This window comes from Hippocampus guttulatus, chromosome 6 (assembly GCF_054856545.1).
Source record: "Hippocampus guttulatus isolate MCC_2025c chromosome 6, RoL_Hgut_1.0, whole genome shotgun sequence".
NCBI classification, from domain to species: domain Eukaryota; kingdom Metazoa; phylum Chordata; class Actinopteri; order Syngnathiformes; family Syngnathidae; genus Hippocampus; species Hippocampus guttulatus.
Genome location: NC_141266.1, coordinates 23,469,208 through 23,488,547, shown reverse-complemented (window position 1 = coordinate 23,488,547; position 19,340 = coordinate 23,469,208). Strand labels below are relative to the sequence as shown.

At 45.1% G+C, this 19,340-nt stretch overlaps 2 protein-coding genes across 5 annotated transcripts; one reads left to right on the top strand and one right to left on the bottom strand.

The window, feature by feature from the left end:
- Positions 1–305: 305 nt before the first annotated feature.
- p3h3 (prolyl 3-hydroxylase 3) lies at positions 306–9,473 on the bottom strand. 2 transcript variants are annotated; one of them, XM_086112720.1, is made up of 16 exons: positions 9,375–9,473; positions 7,320–7,504; positions 6,898–7,056; positions 5,528–5,720; positions 5,314–5,445; positions 4,848–4,990; positions 4,295–4,384; positions 4,163–4,215; positions 3,978–4,057; positions 3,741–3,868; positions 3,310–3,405; positions 3,090–3,240; positions 2,731–2,848; positions 2,533–2,608; positions 1,571–1,711; positions 306–1,208 (listed from the first exon to the last, which is right to left on the bottom strand). In XM_086112720.1, the coding sequence occupies exons 1-16, from the start codon at positions 9,439–9,441 to the stop codon at positions 1,032–1,034; spliced, it is 1,989 nt and encodes a 662-aa protein (XP_085968846.1). In that variant the 5' UTR covers positions 9,442–9,473; the 3' UTR covers positions 306–1,031. The 2 variants fall into 2 exon arrangements, with proteins under 2 accessions (XP_085968846.1, XP_085968845.1); XM_086112719.1 differs by lacking the exon at positions 9,375–9,473 and adding an exon at positions 8,155–8,616.
- On the top strand, positions 7,412–19,295 carry usp5 (ubiquitin specific peptidase 5 (isopeptidase T)). Of its 3 annotated transcripts, none has more exons than XM_086112718.1 (20): positions 7,412–7,536; positions 10,128–10,256; positions 10,337–10,403; positions 11,319–11,446; positions 11,802–11,947; positions 12,277–12,461; positions 12,531–12,625; positions 12,709–12,902; positions 13,167–13,238; positions 13,333–13,420; positions 13,504–13,629; positions 13,724–13,877; positions 14,275–14,437; positions 14,522–14,610; positions 14,999–15,184; positions 16,286–16,429; positions 16,520–16,659; positions 16,941–17,091; positions 17,220–17,304; positions 18,676–19,295. In XM_086112718.1, exons 2-20 carry the CDS (start codon positions 10,155–10,157, stop codon positions 18,767–18,769), a joined length of 2,409 nt encoding a protein of 802 aa, XP_085968844.1. In that variant the 5' UTR covers positions 7,412–7,536; positions 10,128–10,154; the 3' UTR covers positions 18,770–19,295. The 3 variants fall into 3 exon arrangements, with proteins under 3 accessions (XP_085968844.1, XP_085968843.1, XP_085968842.1); XM_086112717.1 differs by lacking the exon at positions 7,412–7,536 and adding an exon at positions 9,489–9,637 and having other exon boundaries at positions 14,999–15,127; XM_086112716.1 differs by lacking the exon at positions 7,412–7,536 and adding an exon at positions 9,489–9,637.
- Positions 19,296–19,340: the final 45 nt, after the last annotated feature.

Here is a 19,340-nt window from a genome sequence, read left to right as displayed (position 1 = left end):
CAAGCTCACTGGATGTTGCCGGGTCTTTGGGTCCCCAAATTACAGAAACACATGCGCATGTGAACTTGAACCGTTTCTTCAACACAACGGGAAGCGTTCTTTTGGAATAGGTTTGTTTTGTCGGCGAGGTGTGTCCCTTTCGCCTTGAGTCTTTATTTGAACAGTTTGTGGGAAGAGATCAACAGGTCAATTTGAAGTTTGGACAATGTATGAATTGGACTCATAAATCCCTCCTGTATGTTGCAGAAGACTGCGATCGTGAGGGGAAACTGAAAGAAAGGCACTCACGCATAGAAAGCAAAAGATTTACTTACTACTCCTTTTATTAAGTATAAATACAGTATATACACCCGCACACTTTCCAGTCAAGGTCATACTGAACGCTGTCACGAATAAATACTCACAAAGTGTGTCAAATGTCACTGAAAATGAATAACATTCTTTCTTAAAAACAGCATGGACATATTGGAGTGACCATATTATTTGAAACAACTCAGAATTCTTTGGCAGAAAGGAGTTTTTTTCGTGGAACAAAAAACAGAACGGTGCTGTTTATTTACCCCTTTCACGCTGAGCTGGTGCCAAATTTGGTGACTGAGCGAACATCACGACTGTTGCTGTTGTTTTTTTTTTTTAAATTAAAAAAAACATGAAAACGGGTGCAGGATGAGCACCAAGCCATCTCTCTGAAATCCTTTTTGCATTCTTCTATGATATTTATGGAACTTGCTTATATGGTCAATAAACAGAGTGAATCAAAACTTTGACCATGAAATTTGTCATCACATTCCAAACACAATCTTTGCTGACCGTCAAATCAAATCTGTTTGAACAATTCAGCCAAAAACTCAAGTCTTAAATTTGAATTAAAATCATATGGCACAAAATAACCTTCAATAAATGATATATAAAAACAGAAGTTCAAACTCAGATGGCACAAAAGAAGATCCATACGAAGGCAGCAAACTTAACCAGACTAACATCATTTTCCAACCAGCTCAGTGTGAAAGGGTGATCTGAGAGGCTCACATTCACAGTTCATCTTTGCCCGCCGTCACCCGTCCTCTCGCTCTTCCCTTGGCTGGCGCTTGGTTGCGAACGTTTCGAGGGGCGGGGGCTGCGCCGCCGCCACCGCCGTCCGCCATGTCATCTGTCTGCGCCACGCGCTGCCCGCCGGGGGCCCACCCGTTTTCCACCTCCTCTCGCTCCTGCAGACAGAGAGGGGTGGCAAGTTGGAATCTCTGCCTTTCGAATTTCATACGTTGAGTATACGGGGACAACCGGTTCTGACAGGGAAACCGCAACTCAAAACGGTTGGTGTCAGACCCTGTCGTTGAATCTCATGATGGATTGTACCGGGTGTGATGTCTAATGTGACTGACCCTGCACTCTAGATGCCCGTCTCGGTGACGATGCTATCCAGTAAATGTCATCACCTCAATAGCAAAGACAAGGTTGCGGTACACGTAACATTTTCCCAGATGACGAACTCAAATGAGGTCGACTCGACAGCAGTACGGCAGATTTGCGTTGCGCTCTCTGCGTCACGCCAACGTGTCGCGTCACTCACCATGTCCCGGTAGAGCTTCTCTTTGGTGAACCAAAGGGCCAGCGCGCAGCGGCGACCTTTTGTCAACGCCGTAACGCCGTGCGGATTGATGGGTCCCGACGAGAAGCCGACCAGACGGCCGCACGTCGGTTTGACTCGGGCCTGCGGGGCGAGGCCACAAAAGTCAAGCATCTTAGTTGGATGAAAGATCCGGCGTACCCCCACTGGATCGCAATTTGTCCTTCGCATCCCTGCTACATCACTGATTTCGCTTACGGCGTATGAATATTGATTCGTGAATATGATGAACACTTCCGCGTTTGTGAAAACGTTTTGCGGTAAAAATTAGACTTCCGAATTTAAAGTTGCGGGCCTTCAGTTGAACACCATGTTGTGCTGCAATATGCCTGGCAGCTCTGATGTTAGCATTAAGTTTGCCGACTTTTGTTAGTCAAAATGATATGGCTGAGGTGAACCTTTTAGACTGTAAACATGTTGGAATGTTGAATTCTCTTTTGTCGTGGGCTGCACTGTCACTGTGTGCGCTTCAGTAAAAGTTGACATCTATGCTAGCTTTCGTTTGTGTTTCGCATTGTTCGTATGAGGCTAATTTTTGTTCGACAAAATGATGTGATTTGCTTCCTGTTTAATTGTACAAAGCGCATTCTAACATTGGTTTCCTGTCTGTTTTACAAGAAACTTCAACCGCGATTAAGAAATCAACGGAACCGTGCGAGCGAGGAGTCTTTGCCTGCTCTTTTCCGAACGTCACGGCTCCCAATATTTGACAGCAAAAGAATCAGAAGACGTTTTGAGGAATTTGGTACATTTTAGAGTGGGAGGATTAAAACAATTTTTAATTTTTTTTTTTTATTGAATGGTCTCTCTAAATCAAGGATTTTCACATATTGCGGGTTGGTTCGGAATGGATCCCTCTTCATGAATGGGGCTACACTGGATACAATATAATGTCAAATACTTACCGTGACCGTTTTGGCATCCCTGTTGGTGAAGAAGAACTCGCCACCATCAAAGTTGTCATTCAGGTAGAGGATGGCGCTGTGCGGGGAAATTTTCGTTTTATTTTGATTTTAATTTCAGTGGCGAACAAGTGCTGGTTACATCTTGAACTCATCGAAAAAGTCTTTCAAGGTGAAAACCCGAAAAGTCTACGTGTGCACCTGAGGTCTCTATGAATGAAGGCAGGCGGTTCTTTCCAACACTGCTTGGTGTCCGGCTCAAGGAGACAGTTGTCCACATGGACCGGGTGAGACAAATCCATTCGGCCCTCTTGGTCCCCTGGTCGCCACGAACAAAAAAATATATATATTTTTCTATACAAAAAGTTATTCATGAGTGTGTGAATTAAAATTTCTATATCGGGGCGGGGGGGGGGGGGGGACTTCCACTATACAGTATGTCCCCTCTTAACTCATTCAATACCAGCCAATTCTGAACCAAGTCTGAAAAGACGTTTAAAAACGTCTTTGGGAGTGAATGAGTTAAGACCTTGTAGGGATGAACCCTTTTTGGTGGTTACCTGCAATGGCACTCCGACAGACGAGGTGTGTGAAGGCGACAAAGAGTCCCGAGGGACTCCTGAAGTAGGAATGCAACAGGACACGCGCCCTCTCCCCGAGCTCGTGCAGCAGCTTGGCGTCCGTTTGGTTGACCAGGCCGTCCTGAGCCAGCTGTTGTGTTTGAATACCACGTGTGACAAAATGTCTTACTGTACTTGGCTTTGGTTTTTTTTGTCTCACCTTCACAGCTCTGAGCAAGGTGAGGCCGTCCAACGTCTCATGAGGAGTGTGCGGTGACCGTCGCCCCCGGTAACCGTCTCCTGCTGATGCAACCGACTGTCAAGAGACCAGACAAAGACAATAAGGTGAGATGGTTTATTAGACTTGATTTACATTGTAGGTTCAACTGCCCACTTGAGATTAAGGCCTGCATCCATTTGTTTTTTACTGTATAGTTTGCACTTCCATATTTTGTACATGTAAAGCACCACATATCATCAGATACACAAGACATGTCATCAGATACACAAACGTCAGCACGGAAGTTTTTTTTTTTTTTAATGCTGCCATGACACACATTCCTGTTGCGCCACTTGAGCGTAAAAAAAAAAAAAAAAGTCAGAATTGCGACGGTTGAACCGCGGTAGCCTTCGACTTGTAATCGGACTTACTGCGGCCAGTTGCAACATCCTGTCACACTCCTTCTCAGTGGTGACTCCGTCCAGCACCACCCGGTTGGTCCCGTTTAGGAGCAGCTCGTCCATGGTGATGGTCACACCCACCTGGCGGACTGGACCACCTGCAGAAAAGGACGAACCCGAGGGACAGGCGAGTGTTAAAAAAGAAGAAAAAAAAAAAAAAAAAAGATGGAATTGTTCCCATTTAACGGTGGGGGGGGCGTGTAGAACCTGCAAAGAAGCCACTGTCGTCCACCTCCTCTTGCTGCTCCTCCTCTTCCGTCTTCTCAGTCATCTTCTCCTTCTCAGCTCTAAGAAACACAAGTCATGTCGACTTTCGTTTGAGTTTGAGTTTTTTTGTTTGTTTGTTAGCTTTTTTTTGGGGGGGGGGGGGCTTGCTTGGGAGTTTGACTTACTTCCATGATTCCCTCAGGGATTCTGGGACAACATCCTCTGGTGTCCAAAGATCCTGCAGAGGATAACTCTTAAAAAAAAAAAAAAAAAGTTTCCCCCCCCGAGGCAAATGAACGCTAATGATGAATACGTACTGGGTCAGTGAAAGTGTAGTTTAGGTTCTCCATGCCAAAATAGAGAAGCTCCTTCTCCTCTAGCGAGCGTTTGACATAGCGGACGATCTCCTGTATAGATGAATGCACAAAAAATGAGAAAATTACTTTTTTTTTTTTCTCCCTCCAAATGTCAAAAATGACATTTTGGCCAGCATTTTGACCGCTGGCGGTCTACAAGTCTGTTGCCAAACTTGTAGACCGCCAGCGGTCTACAGAGGTTTTTTGTCACCACAAAAATCCTAGAAAGAAAACCCACGCGAGCAACTGGGGCCGAGATTCAAACCCAAACCTTTGAACTGTGAGGAATACGTGCAAAGCCCCATGCTGACCTTCTTCCTAATTTCCAGATACCAAATCATTTTGATGATATAATATTCTAACTTCTTGAGATGGCGATTTTGTGTGTGTGTGTGTTGTGAATCCACATAATTTGAGTTTTACTTTTTTAATTGAACTACGTACTGAAAGTTAAATTAGAATCTGAAAAGCATGGAGAAAAAAAGGATGCGAGGGATTCATATGGAGGTCTGACCTGTGCAGGCTGTGGGTCTTGTGACGTTTTGTCTCCCCCTAGTGTCTCTTGGTAGAGCTGCAGGTTGTCGATGGAGTCCTTGTCCGAGGGGTAAAAGAGGAGCAGGGAGCGAAGCGTCTGCACCGCGCCTCTCACATCTCCAGCTGGGAGCAAGCATGAAGACAGGTTGCACAAATATTTCAAGAGGAATCCCGGTAGGCCAGTCATCATATTCAATATGGACAAAAGCCTTGGGTCATTTTCCTCATCAAGTCGTTCATTCAGTCGTCATGAGGGCCGCTCCCATCGCCCCGCCGGCCACTACCTGCCCACGCGCAGCGCGGTGTGGGCTGCTGATGACTTATAGGTCGGATGCGTGCGGATGAGCATTTGTTTCTTTTTGTCAATAGAGGACTGTGAATCCGCTGTTGACGGTATTTGCGGATGGTAAGAGAAAATGCCACCATTAAGCGACAAAAACACAGACCTTTAAACTGCGCGAGGTGCAGGTGTTCCAGCTGAGTGGGCAGGAAGTCGTCCTGAGAGGAGACCCTGCCGGGACGGGTGGCCACCTGTGTCACACACGACTGCTGGCGCGACAACAGCGAAAGGGAAAGAGCTGAATGACAAAAAAAAAAAATAAAAAGTGTTGAATTAACTGTCCTATTTCATCTTAGAAGAACAAAGACACTTTTGTTTACCCGCGGCTTTCTCAAAGACACCATCGACGCTGTCGACTCCCCGGTCCTCAGGCAGACGCTGCGCAGCCACCACGCACTGCAGCCTGCACTCCTCGATCTTACGCAGTGTTTCGTTGACACATGCTCGCCATTCATCCGCCGCCTGTGCCCACTTGGACGTCTCCTCCAGTTGGAGTGCCGAATCGTACAGAAACTGAGGGGCATCACAAAACCAAATCATTATTTTTGTCAAATGTTGAGAGAGACTAGTGCTTCAACAAACAACTTGTTACTAAACTAGCGTATTTTTCGGACTTTAACTCGCACTTATTTTCATAGGTAACCTGGTCCTGTGATTTATACTTGGGCGCAACTCGTATCAACAAAAATTCAAGTTCGGACTCGCAGCCAACACATGAGTTCCAGTTGAATTGGAAACTTCCACATCTAACTTTGGAAAAGTTTTTCTTTTTAGTTTCAAATGGCTTATCTTAACTAGAATCCTAAATCTCATTGTGGCCAAAGTTAGATTTCTGGTTGCTTATTCCGCCTTTTGGTGTTATAAATAAGAAATCCTTGTTGTGGATCAAAATTTTCTGATTCGAATCATAATAAACATTGAATAGTCTCGCACGCACTCCATTTCGGAAGGTGGCAGTAATACGCCAGAAGTATTTGCCAACTGCCAAAAGAAAGTATGAGAAGAAGAAAAAATGGAAGGAAGAGGTAGTGGAAGAATTGGATGAAAAAAAATATTGGAAGAAGAACTGGAAGTAGTAGTCATGGCAACTAAAAAGCAAGCTAGCTAGTTTAGCATCCAGCATCCCGCCACACCAAGGATGTTCTATTTAAACCGGCAAAAGGTGCAATAACCGAGCGGGATTCTTTCTTTGGCCGCAATGCAATGCGGGAGTCTAGTAAGTCATTTTAAACTAAAAAGAAACAAACTCTTCCATTGTTAGAAGCGGAAGACTTGAATCAAAATGGAGCTCGTTGGCTGCCATCAACACGATAAGGGGAACAGGGAGTTTGGGTGCCAATCTAAATGCTTCTGTTTTTGGTCTTGGTTTTTGTACATTAAATTACCCCCCCCCCCCCCCCCAAAAATGTGACTTAGTGTCCAGTATGACTTTTATTTTACTTCTTAATGATGCCTTTTTGTTTACACTTGCGATACATACTCCGGACCAATTACAGTCCGAAAAATGCAATACAAAATTTAATGAATGGTTTGCGAACCAAAACGTTCAGAAACCAAGGTAATATTTCCCATTGAAATGACCAATGGCATCTTTTGAATTTTTAGTTCACCTATCGAGGTAATTGTGTATTCTCTGTTCATCCTGAAATTTCTAAGGCCGTCAAAGCACATTGTTGTTGTTTTTCTTCACCCAGTGCTTCTCGCTGTCTGTCTCTCGGTCGTAAAAGGCTTCGTCGCTCACTCCGTCCATCCTTCGGTACTTCTCAATGTTGTTCCTCATCTCCAGGTGAGTTGGGTTGGCCACAAAGTAGGTCTGGGCTGCCGCCGCTGCCTTCTTCAGTTTTTCCATCTGATGCAGAGAGAGCGAGCGGAGCATGTGAAGACAGTATTATACTGAGAACATCTTCCTTATTAATATACTAAAACGGCCTCCATAACAAACTGATTTACAGACTGAATTGAAATCTAATTGGTTAAAGATCCAATTGCCAATACATGAAGGCGCTGAGCACATTAGATTGACATAGCAGCACATAGAGGCGAACATCCACATGTTCAGCAAAGAGAAACGCGATTCCAGCAAGGAGCCACTATTTGTGATTGGTCACTAACCTTATAATATGTAACCTGCAGGAAGTTGTACACGTTACGTGAGCCAAACTCGTACTCGATGTCCGTGGAAACGGGAAGCTGTCCCACATGGCTAACCGAGCGTCCCACACAGAACCTCAAGCACTCTGCCTTCTTCTGCACCCAGTCCAGGGCCCAAAGGTCCCACAGGCTCCCTTCCTCAGTGTCTGCCAATAAATAGAAGAACTGGTGACCGCAGGTATCTGATGACATTTTATCATGCATTTAAATCAAAGGATTTTATTTTTATTCAATGAACCATGGTGGACATTGTGCTGGTCCTGCTGATGCGCGCGCCTTATAGCAAAGACGTGGATATTTCTTGAGATGGTCAGAGCACCTCTGTATGATGAATTAGTCATTCTTTGCAGAGGATGAATAATTTATGCCCACAGGTATTGTTATGTCTCCATGTTAGGCTACAAAAAAATAATTGGACATCGGGTTTCTCGTATTCCATGGCACAAGTGTATTTTTATGATGAATAACTATGTTGGAAGTTGAGAAAAAATTGACCAGTAAGGCCTGATCTGGCCTCATTTGACACCTGGCATTCATGTACTTCATTTGTTAATAATTCTACACACAACATATAGGCAGAAGGCTCTTCCATAAGACGACAGATGAAGGTCCATAATCAAACCCGCTTTTTGTGACAGTTTTGTTTGGTGGTGTGCCGTGACATTTTTATGATGTAAAATGTGTGCATTGGATCAACCAAAAGTTGGGAAACAATTAAAGTTAAGATGACATAACTCATGGTTGTGCCACACACAAGTAGAAAAACCAGAACACAACTACTGTATTAGTAATGTACCTAGTTTTTGAAGTGCATCTCCTCCCGTAGATCCACATTCCTCATAACACTGCCTTCGGACCTTAAACAGAGCCTCCTTGGTCACAAGGGACCTCTCGATCAGCTCCGCAGCCTTCGCCCACTGCCCGTTGAAGTACGAACGCACCCCGGTGTAGTACAAAAAGTCATAGGGTTGCAGCAGCGACGAAACGCCGTCCGAACTGACCGATCCTCCGCATAGAAAAAGCACTTGCGACGCCACGTATACTGCGAAGAGGTCGGGGGAGAGCGCCATGGTCCCGCAGAAGAGGAGAGACCACGTCGGTAGGAAAGTTTAGGAACGAGGTGGAACTTGCTGTACCGCGAGGGGTCGCTTGGTAGCGCTGTGTACCGTCGCTACAGTTATTACCGTAACTATCATAACACGGAGTCAACGCTTCTTACCTTTCACTCTCAGTTAGGCAGTGTCAGAACCATCAACGAGTATGGTAATTTTAAAAAGATTTTAAAAATTGCGGTAAAAGACTTGACATGTGCGTTCTAGTGCAATAAAAGCTTTAAATCAGCCTTCTTATTCGCGGATGAAACATTTACTGTAAGAGTTACGGCAATAGTTTGTTTTTGAAGCTATTACCGTAACTCTTACAACATGAAATCACCTTGTATTGAACTCTCTCAGTTAGGCAGTGTTATAATAACTGCCCTATTTTAATATTATATTTATATGACTTAACCACAGAATAAGTGCATTTACAGCTTTAAAATGCCGGCTTTCCATTCAAAGTGGACGCGTCTATCGTAATCGTTACGGCAACAATTTGCGTTACCGGTATTACCGTAACTATCACAAAACGTATACTAGTCACTACAAACATGTAGAGTATTTTCATGTTGGTACCGACTTCCGAATAACGAAATATACGTAAAACTGCGATGAACCTTCAAATGAACGCATCTCACTTTGTGTTAGTGGCCAGAATTGCAATAGTTGCGGTGATGGCTGTGTTTGTGCCCAACAGTTATTAAACCGTAACCATCCCAAAAGGCATCGTTCATCACAGGTTGCTTGAACACACTCATTTAATCCAATCCATCCAATATAAGAGTAGTCACTAACATTTCACGTACTGCGTTTTTATAAGTAGCAATACACGCAAATAGAAAAACACGTGCGTTTAATCTTTAAGGGTACGCATATCCATTCATGGAAAAGGGGCGTATTGCGACAGTTACGGTAGTACCTGCGAAGCAGCTGTGTTCACGGCCTTCCCACAACACTAGGCTAGGCAGCGGCGTCTCATGGTTCATTCAAGCCCAATACACGCGCAGCATCTGACGGGGTTCAGCGACGCACACTCACGCACACTTCCCGAACGTTGGCACCAACTAACTTGTCATGGCGGACGTGAGCGAGGTTTTGATGTCGGTTTTGTCCACAATTCGGGTACCCAAGCCCGGGGACCGTGTCCACAAAGATGAATGCGCCTTGTCATTTTCCTCCCCGGTGAGCAACAGCCTCGCTCTTTCTCTTTCTATTCGTTTTCCAACCAAGGGTAACACCGCTTGACCGTTCCACTCTGCCTTTCGGCGCGGTCCCTTTTTATTCTGGCGGTACCTTAAGAAGGTGTCGTGCTCCAGTTACCTTAAATGCTCCCGTGAACTATCCTGAGAACGTTAAGCTAAGCTAATAGAGCGCCATAAGCGTAATGGGGAAACATAGCTGCTTTAGCATGTTAGCTTGTAGCTCGACTCTCACCCGGAATTTCGCCAAAGTATCTCATGCACTAGCTTTGCCGTCTTTTTTTACACTGTATTCCACTTAGAAACAATAACATGAATTCGCAGTTTTCTCGATCAGTTCGCGGTGTGACAGGTTGACTGTGGGAAGGCAAGTTAGCGACATCGCTGCCAACTTCTCAACGTATTTTGGTCATGGAAGAGGTGTGGACAGGTTGCGCCCGGAGTGTCTGTAAAATGTCTATTTGATTTCCCAGGAAAGCGAAGGAGGCTTGTACGTGTGCATGAACAGCTTCCTAGGCTTTGGAAGTCAGTATGTGGAGAGGCACCATGCTCGGGCTGGTCAGAGGGCTTACTTGCACATCACAAGGACTCGCAAGGCCAAGGTAGACACACATGTGGTGTCCTTAAATGTTTATCAGTATATGAGATGACACAATCGGCAGTAATTTCTTTTGTCTATCAGAAGGAAGACGATAATAACTCTGGATCGGGACATCCGCCGAAGAAGAAGCCCACCAGATTGGCTATAGGTGAAACATGGAAGCATATTGATTTCAAGTAGTTCACAGTAGTACTTTGAAGGTTGACACTCTAATTTAATTGACATTCAATTCAAAATGTCTCCTTCACCATCCATTTTGTATGGTGTTTGGCCTGGAGCCTATCTCGGCTCAACCTTGGCTGGTTGGCAGTCACTCATTAGGCACAACAACCACTCACTCATACGTATGGACAAGTTAGGGTCTTCAAGAACCAAATATGCATGCTTTTGGAATGTATGCAGGAACACAGATTTGAACTCACCCTCTGCTTGTGAGATAGATGTGTTCATCCAAAACATCACTTGCCACTTCATTCATTCAAATTCATACCAGCCATCCATTTTCTGTAAAAGGCCACATGAGTGAGAACCTTTCTAATGATTTAGCATTTCGTCCCCCGTTTATAGTTGTATATTTGAGCATGTGACAAACGTAAAACTGAAACTGAGCATTGGAACCAAAAATGTGAACACTGCCAGGATTTGGAGGGAAATATAAGTGGTATTAAACATCACTTAGTAAATAGTTTGTGTTGGCATCCAAATGACCTCTGCCGATCATTTCCCACTGACAAACACTGAAACTTTCGCTAATGCTGGGGGAAAAAAGCAATGGACATCAACGAGTGTGGCATTCTTTTAACACAGTTTTATTGTTTATTGTCAAAGATGTCAGAAAAAGCAACACACGCAATTAATCCTTTTGAGGTGCCCTGGTAGCTCACGTGCTATGTTGACGTGATGCTTTATGACAACATTTCTTGCCACATTTAAGGCATATTGCCCGGTACAGTTTCAAATGTTACCTTCAAGGCTCTGTTGAAAATGCAAATGTCAATATACTGTTTACTCTGTGTACTTTATGTCTGTATTTTAGCATTTGTCAAATTTATGATCTAACTAGGCATCGAAGGCGGTTTTGATGTGGAGCAGGAGTACTATGAGGAGGACTACAAGGTTGTCATTTTTCCTGAAAGACAGGAAGTCAAATGGGAGGACCTCTTAGCCATGCCCGACTTTGTGATAGAGCGGGTGAGTTATTCTGAGGTTATTGCAATTGCAATTAATTGCAATTCAATTACGATGATTAACCTCAACAATTACAATATTGGCAAAATCTTTAAAAAAAAAGTGTGTGTGTGTGTATACTGTATATATATATATATATATATATATATATATATATATATATAGTGACATACCTAAATTGCATTAGAGAAATCTATCAAAATTATTTACTGAAATGTTACAACAGTTCAATGGCAATTTACTAGTGTACAGCAAATAAACTCCAATCCACTATGTTTGTTGCGACAAGGAAAGCATCCTTGATTTTATAATTAAAAAAAAAAAATGGGATAACTAATTTTTCCCATGCCCCACAAAGGTATCACGGTCAATGGAGGGCATCATGGCGGCCGACTCAGTGTCTCACGCCTTGCAAGTACAACAGTGGGACGGTGAGGTGAGACAGGAGTCACGGTTTGCCGTCGACCTCAAGCAACTTGACAATGGCGTCAAGATCCCGCCCAGGTGAGCCCTGACGCCAGCCTCCTTCACGCCACTGCCGATTTAGAGCGCAGTTACTTTTCAGATGGTACACATTAAATTTGTTTGTATTTTCGAAGCAATTGTTCCCATTCGGGGGGAAAAAATGGTCTCCGATTTTTTTAGATTTGTGGCGGGGGAGCTCTAATGAGAACAAGCGGAATATGCAAGGAATGGATAATACTGTCTCGCGTCGGTTTCATTTTCCACGCTTGCATCTTTCTGTCTCCAATTGTCCGATGTTGATAGACATGGCCTTTTAGATGTGCTTGAGTCCGTTCACTGTCATCACGTGTGCCCCCTCCGTGCAATAGTGGCTGGCGATGCGAAGTGTGCGGCCTCCAAGAGAATCTCTGGATGAACCTGACGGACGGCAAGGTGCTTTGCGGTCGCAGGTACTTCGACGGCTCGGGCGGTAACAACCACGCCCTGCTCTACTTCCAAGAGACGGGATACCCGCTGGCGGTCAAACTGGGAACCATCACCCCAGACGGAGCAGGTAAGACGACGCCGATCGAAAGAATTCGGTCAGAAAATGCGGCCTTACCGAATTCATTTCCGCCTCCAGATGTTTACTCTTACGACGAGGATGACATGGTGCTGGATCCCAAGTTACCCGAGCATCTTTCTCACTTTGGCATCGACATGATGACCATGGAGAAGGTAATCAATCGCACGCCGTGACGCAACATGATCAGCATGGTCGCTCAATCCGAGCTTTCGCACGTGCCCACGCACCTTGTCAGACCGAGCGGACCATGACAGAGCTGGAGATCGCCGTGAACCAGCGCGTCGGCGAGTGGGAGATGATCCAAGAGTCCGGGACCACCCTGCGCCCGCTGTTCGGGCCCGGCCTGACCGGCATGAAGAACCTGGGCAACAGCTGCTACCTCAACTCCGTCATGCAAGTGCTCTTCACCGTTCCAGACTTCGAGAGCAAGTTAGTATCCCTCCCGCTCCGCCTTCTCCTCCTGTTTATTGGCTTTTCCGCACAGTGAAAATGAATCTGAATGATTTCGAGCTGCTACTGCAATTATTTTTTGGGGGGGGGGGGCGTCCAATGAGAATAAATCTCCAAATTTTAATCGTTCTTTTTTCTGGTGGAATCATATTTATGATTATGTTCAATATAAAATGCAAAACGGCCGAGTTTGCAGAATCCATCGTGGCAATGACGTCACTTTAGAATCTGTTTGCGTTCCAGGTATGTGTCCGATATGGACAAGATAATGGACGAGGCCCCGAGTGACCCCACTCAAGACTTCAAAATCCAAGTGTGAGTGTCTCTTCTTTGTATCCACCTGATGTCGAATTGAGCTTCTCAGTTTCGCCGTCTGTGCGATGAGTTCATATTTGGTCATCTCTCACAGGGCCAAACTGGGATACGGCCTGTCGTCGGGAGATTATTCCAAACCAGCACCGGACCCTGCGGAAGAAAATCCTGCAGCTGAGCACAAGGTAAAGAATATTTTTTAAAAAATGCAGGTTTTGGTCTTGCCTGAGAATGATTTGATCAAGTGTTTTCAATTATTTATTTGCAGGATTACCAAATCGGCATTGCACCAAGAATGTTCAAAGCACTTGTGGGGCGGGGCCACCCGGAGTTCTCCACCAATCGGCAGCAGGACGCTCAGGAGTTTTTATTGCACTTCATAAACATGGTGGAGGTAGAGTTGAACGCCCCTGCCACTTCTCCTTTGGATTCACCCGGCTCTGCCCCCCCTCCCTCCCCCTCATCTTGTGTCTTTCTCTCAACTGCAGAGAAACTGCCGCTCGGGGCCCAATCCGTCTGAGGCCTTCAGGTTCCTGGTGGAGGAGAAGATTGTGTGTCAGCAGTCCCGAAAGGCCAAGTACACGCAGCGGGTGGATTACATTATCCAACTGCCCGTGCCCATGGACCAGGCCATCAATACAGGTGAGCGGGCCGATGGGAAGAGGATCTCTTCACCGATTGTCTTTTTTTACATTTTTCTTGTGCTTTATTGGAATGCCCGTATGTTGCGTGCATGGTACTTTTTGTTGTTGTGGTTGTATTTTTGTTGTTTGTCTTTTGTGGGGGGGGGGGTTTTTTTTTGGATGATGATTATATTTTGACAATTAAAAAAAATCTGAGAGGAAACACGAAGAGCATTTATTTGTATTATTTCTGCTGTTGATGTTTATGAATGCTGAGGGTGGTGGTGGGGGGGACAGATCAAAGATTGTTTGGTGTCGAGATAAAGAAAGCAAAATTGCAGCCATGGGGCTAAATATGACTCGTGTGATTAGAATAAAAAAAATGGTATACTTATTGTATACTGTCCGCCCAACAGATGAGCTGCAGGAGGCGGAGCGCCGGCGCGAGAACGGCGACTCGACGGTCACGCCCGTGCGAGCGCAAATTCCCTTTGCGGTTTGCATGGCGGCCCTCAGCGAACCCGAACTCATCACGGACTTCTGGAGCTCCGCCGTGCAGACCAAGACCACCGCCACCAAGTATGCGCAACAGTGACAGCATTAGCAGCATTGGATTTTAATTTTTTTTATTTTTTTATTTCTCTAACTTGTTTCTTTGGTCAGAACGACCCGCTTTGCCTCATTCCCCGACCACCTGGTTATTCAGATTAAGAAGTTCACCTTTGGCCTTGACTGGGTCCCCAAGAAACTGGGTGAGTAAAGCCGTGACTTAGTTGGGAAGGCTTCTTCATCTCGGGTGGAGGGCTGTCCAAGCTGTCTTGAAAAGTATGTTTCGATTTGCTGAAAGTAGGGCTGAGCATTCAACGAAATCCAAACGGATGCTGCATCTTGGTATGCAAAATGCGATTTTCAAATTGCAAAACTTGTTGACTTGCGGCGACGCCGCACTTGTTTGGTAGAATTTTCTGAAGTTGTCGTCGGCTCAAAGACTGCAATTCCAAGTGGTTAGTACTGCACTTGAAGTAGGGAAATAAACTGTTAGTTCATGGATCAGTTTGCCAATTTGGATGGATAATAAATCTCGTGTTGGATATTGTAAAACAGAATCATTGATTGCTCGGGCGGCCGTTTTCTGTGCAGACGTGAGCATCGACATCCCCGACACGCTGGACCTGAGCGCGCTGCGCGCGTCGGGCCAACAGCCGGGAGAGGAGCTCTTACCAGAGGTGGCCCCGCCCCCACTCATGACCCCCGATGTGGAGGTTAAAGGTATCCTGGGCTCCCACGGCAACGAGGAGGACGACTCTCTCTACTCCCCACTGCTGTGTCAGTCTGTCTGTCATTTTCCGCTCCTTTCCTCCCTCTCATACACGTCCGCTCGTCTTTTCCTCCTATTCTTGCTTTTCTTTTCTGTCTTTGACGTCCTCATGTTGCCTTTGTTCTTCACTTTTACGTTATGGAGGGTCTTTTTTTGGGGGTGGGGGGTTCTGTTTTGGACCTTTTTTGTCGTTGTATTTTTTCCTCAAATAGTGGCCATCCCTAATCGTTGACATTTTATGAATTTCATGTTCTATAGAGATGATCTTCATTGACATATTTTTATACAGCGGTGCCTTTTACTCACACGTTTAATTGATGTCATGACTTAATTCGTTCCTCTCGCAAATCATTGTTACTCATTGAAATGGAAATGCCATTTGTCCATTCAAACCCCCCCCCCCCCCGCCAAAAAAACCCCCAAACAAAACATTTTTATGTTTTTAATTAAAAAAATATTTATAGCACTTATAATTTTGTACTTTACAAAAACCAATTCATCATTGAAACATTTAAAAAGAACCATTTTTTGCCACCTTTTCCCACTTCAGTTCTATGGACATTGTTCTGCTCCTTCTCGTGCTCCTTCTCCTTGCCCGCCTGGTGGCAGGATAAGTCAGGCGTAGGGTTATACACGGCAAATGTTCACAATTGCTCAATAGCATCCAGTGATATTTGTTGTTCTTGGCGGAAGATGCAGAATACACGCCTGTGAGTTTTGATATATTCTGTCTCCATGTGTTGCAACGCAGTTTGTGGTCCGTTGCTTAAAAGCTTCTCGCACCGCAAGAGTTAGCCTGTCTGTGGCGTTTCCCACTGTGTTATCATTAAGCTAGCGCACTCCTAAGTTTAGTTTGACAATATCGTCCGAATGACCACTGAAATCGTGATCTCCGTACGCCATGTCACTCGTATCTCAAGGCACCGCATTTTTAACTTTCGTTTGGCATAAAGTGTAATATCATGGGAACATTGTTTAATACTTCTGAAGCATCCCCAGTCACCAGATGAGGACATGTGATGTCACTTTGATTTGAGTCATGGTTTCCCTCGTTGCGCTTTCCGAACAATGAAGTCGTCAAAGTAATTCAGCCTTTTCACAACCCTCAGCTCCAGTCCTGGACGACTCCACCGTGTCGCAACTCTGCGTCATGGGCTTCCCCCTGGAGGCGTGCAAGAAAGCCGTGTACTACACGGGAAACACCGGCATCGACTCTGCCATGAACTGGTTGATGGGCCACATCGATGATCCAGGTGTGCCGGGCGAACGGTCGGTGCAGCTCTGTCCCCCTTTTGAGCGCTTCGCTCAAGCTGGCCTCTCCTGTCCTTTTCGATTGTCCGCAGACTTCTCCGCCCCCTTGGTCCTGCCGGGCTGCAGCGGCGGCACCACGCCGACCATGGAGAGCGTCTCCGAGGAGCACCTGGCGACCATCGTCTCCATGGGCTTCAGCCGAGAACAAGCAACCAAAGCACTTCGAGCAACGGTGAGAGGCTCGGATTCACACAGCAGTGCACGTTTGCACGCCACATGAAACTCATTTAATTCGGTGGCCAACAAAATGTACTTGCTTGCGTGCCCTCGCTTTTGGGAAGGGAGAGCCATCGGCAAAACTAAACCTGAATTCACACTCATATTTTTTTCCCACGCTCTTTTTTTTTTTTTTTTTTAAATAACCAAACGTGTATGTAGTTAATTTAGTCAATCACCAAATATGAAAGTGACCTCCTAAAATGTCAAATGTATAAAATATCCCTTGTCCATCAGAGCAATACCCTGGAGCGGGCCGTGGACTGGATCTTCTCACACCTGGACGACCTTGAGTCTATGGAGGTTTCCGAAGGAGGTCGCTCGGCTGCCGAGAGCGAGGCCGCTCGAGAGCCTCCGGCCGGGCCTTGCGTCAGAGACGGACCAGGCAGTGAGTGGGGGTGGGGGATAAATGAGCACTAGGCCTTGAAACACCCGAGCCCTTTTGTGGAAATGCTTTTCCCTCAGGACTCGGAGTACACGTTCGTCACTGATCACGGTCTTTTGTCTCACGTCCAGAATATGAACTGTTTGCCTTCATCAGCCACATGGGCACGAGCACAATGTGCGGCCACTACGTCTGTCACATCAAGAAGGATCAGCAGTAAGTGTCCTCAAAATGATCACGTTCTTTCACATGCCGCACGTTCTAACACATGGCAGCCAGAGGAAAATTACAAATCCCTCGGCCCCCATTCCCCACGAATTGCGCTGGAGTCACTGCACTGCAGGTCTCGACTTGTACAAATTTACATTCACAATAATGCAATATTGTATAGTAGTAGTACGTAGTAGCTTGTACTCTTTTTTTTTTTTTCCGCATGTACCCAATATCCTTGATGGCCAGTTTAGTCCATCCACTAGTATTCTCTTTGCCCTCACTAGTGGGACAGTTTCAACCACTAGCAGAACGACTGCATCTCACGAGTCTTTTTTTTTTCCCCTCCATTGCTATTGCCACTTTTGGCCTACGAACACACAATTAAATCCAACTAGAAAACCACCGTGCTACATTAGTAGGCGCGTGTCACTAAAATGCCCACTAGTAGTTTTGCCTCACTAGTAACGTGTAGATAGTTGTCCCAAGTATGCTTAAGTTGTAATAGTATTGGGAAAAATGGCACTTTTGTTCCACAAATACACCCTTGTTGTCTGCAAGCGTGCTGAATTGTCTGACTATAAAGGACAAAGAGCGTACTAGTCCACAGACCTTAAGGATAAAAAATAAATAAATAGATGCTCACGTGGATTTCCATGTCATTTCCTAAATTCAGTCGAAACGCTTCGGAAAATGGAAGGATTGATGAGTTTCAGCGGCATGTTCCATCGTAATACCTGCAGATGGCGCTGTCTCCTTATAAAAGCACCATGGGATTGGAAACGGGTCACTCAAAAGACCCCAACAATCGTGATAAAATTACACACGTCTTTTATTTTTGATGATTTTTTTTTCATTTTTGAGTGTCTTTCACAAGAGCGTAATCTGTTGAATCCACAAATTAAACCTGAGTTTATAATTTCTGTGTATAAAAGAAAACTACCATTTTACAAAAAACTATTTTTCCCCATTATGTTTCTGAAGTGTTATCTTTAAAAAAAACACTTTTTTTCTTTTCCTTTAATTTTCCAGTATTTCATAAACACGTACTTTTTACCTTTTATCCAAAGAACCTCCCAGTTTCAAACATTACATCATGATTTGTATTGTACTAAGCGTTGTTTAAAACGATAAGACAACAAAACCACCAATTTTCCCTTTTTTTTTTTTGCTTCTTTAAAAAAAAGATTGTATTTTATTCAAAAACATTGTTTAGTTTTTGTTTTGCTTCTTCATAGAAACTCCCATCTCCGCATTATGATGCTACCCTATGCCTCACAGGCTTGCCATCTTCACTGACTACATATTTAAACTTGTCGTTTAACGACACTCCCGCACACACCCTATGACGTACGTCTGTGTTTGTCCGTGCGGCAGATGGGTCATCTTTAACGACCAGAAGGTGTGCGCCTCAGAGAAGCCCCCCAAGGACCTGGGCTACCTCTACTTCTACCGGCGGGTGGCCGAATGAGACCGAGCGAGCTGTTGCAACACTTTTTGCGGGGCAAATGTGGCGAGTGTGGATTCTCTCTCACACACACACACACACACACACACACACACACACACACACACACACACACAGCTTTTAATGGCGCACCTCCCTAAAATGTCTTTGAAAGACCCTGGCACTCGTCATAACTGTAAATACTCTCTGATTGCTCATGGCTGATTTTTTTATTTTTTTTTGGATCCAAGTTTTCTCAGTAAATCCTCCCTGAACCGAACTCTTACTTCTATCCAAGGTCTCCTGTCAGCCTCTGAAATTGTGTCTCCATGATTGGTTTACAATGCATGTCCCATTTGAAAAGTACCATACACGTCCTTCCAGCCCCGTCCGTCCTCCCCCCCCTCGAACTTGACACCACTTAAGCCAAGTCCGCCTCCACCTTAGACCGCCATTCAGAGCGAGCGAGTGGCCGAGGGAGAGAACAAGTGATGGACAGAACGTCGGCTCCACGGTGTGCTACAAAAGAAAATAAAAACACCAGACCAACTTTCAGCCTATATGTTGTTTTTGTGTAACCCGCTACACACCCCCG

Coding starts and splice junctions, on each gene's coding strand:
- p3h3 (XM_086112719.1), bottom strand. CDS start 8,428: ATGGCGCTCTCCCCCGACCTCTTCGCAGTATACGTGGCGTCGCAAGTG. Junction 5,721..6,897: donor CAGACAGCGAGAAGCACTGG/GTGAAGAAAAAC, acceptor GATGCCCCTCAG/TTTCTGTACGATTCGGCACT. Junction 4,058..4,162: donor TCCCTGAGGGAATCATGGAA/GTAAGTCAAACT, acceptor TGTGTTTCTTAG/AGCTGAGAAGGAGAAGATGA.
- usp5 (XM_086112716.1), top strand. CDS start 9,530: ATGGCGGACGTGAGCGAGGTTTTGATGTCGGTTTTGTCCACAATTCGG. Junction 10,257..10,336: donor CAAGGACTCGCAAGGCCAAG/GTAGACACACAT, acceptor TTTGTCTATCAG/AAGGAAGACGATAATAACTC. Junction 11,948..12,276: donor GGCGTCAAGATCCCGCCCAG/GTGAGCCCTGAC, acceptor TCCGTGCAATAG/TGGCTGGCGATGCGAAGTGT.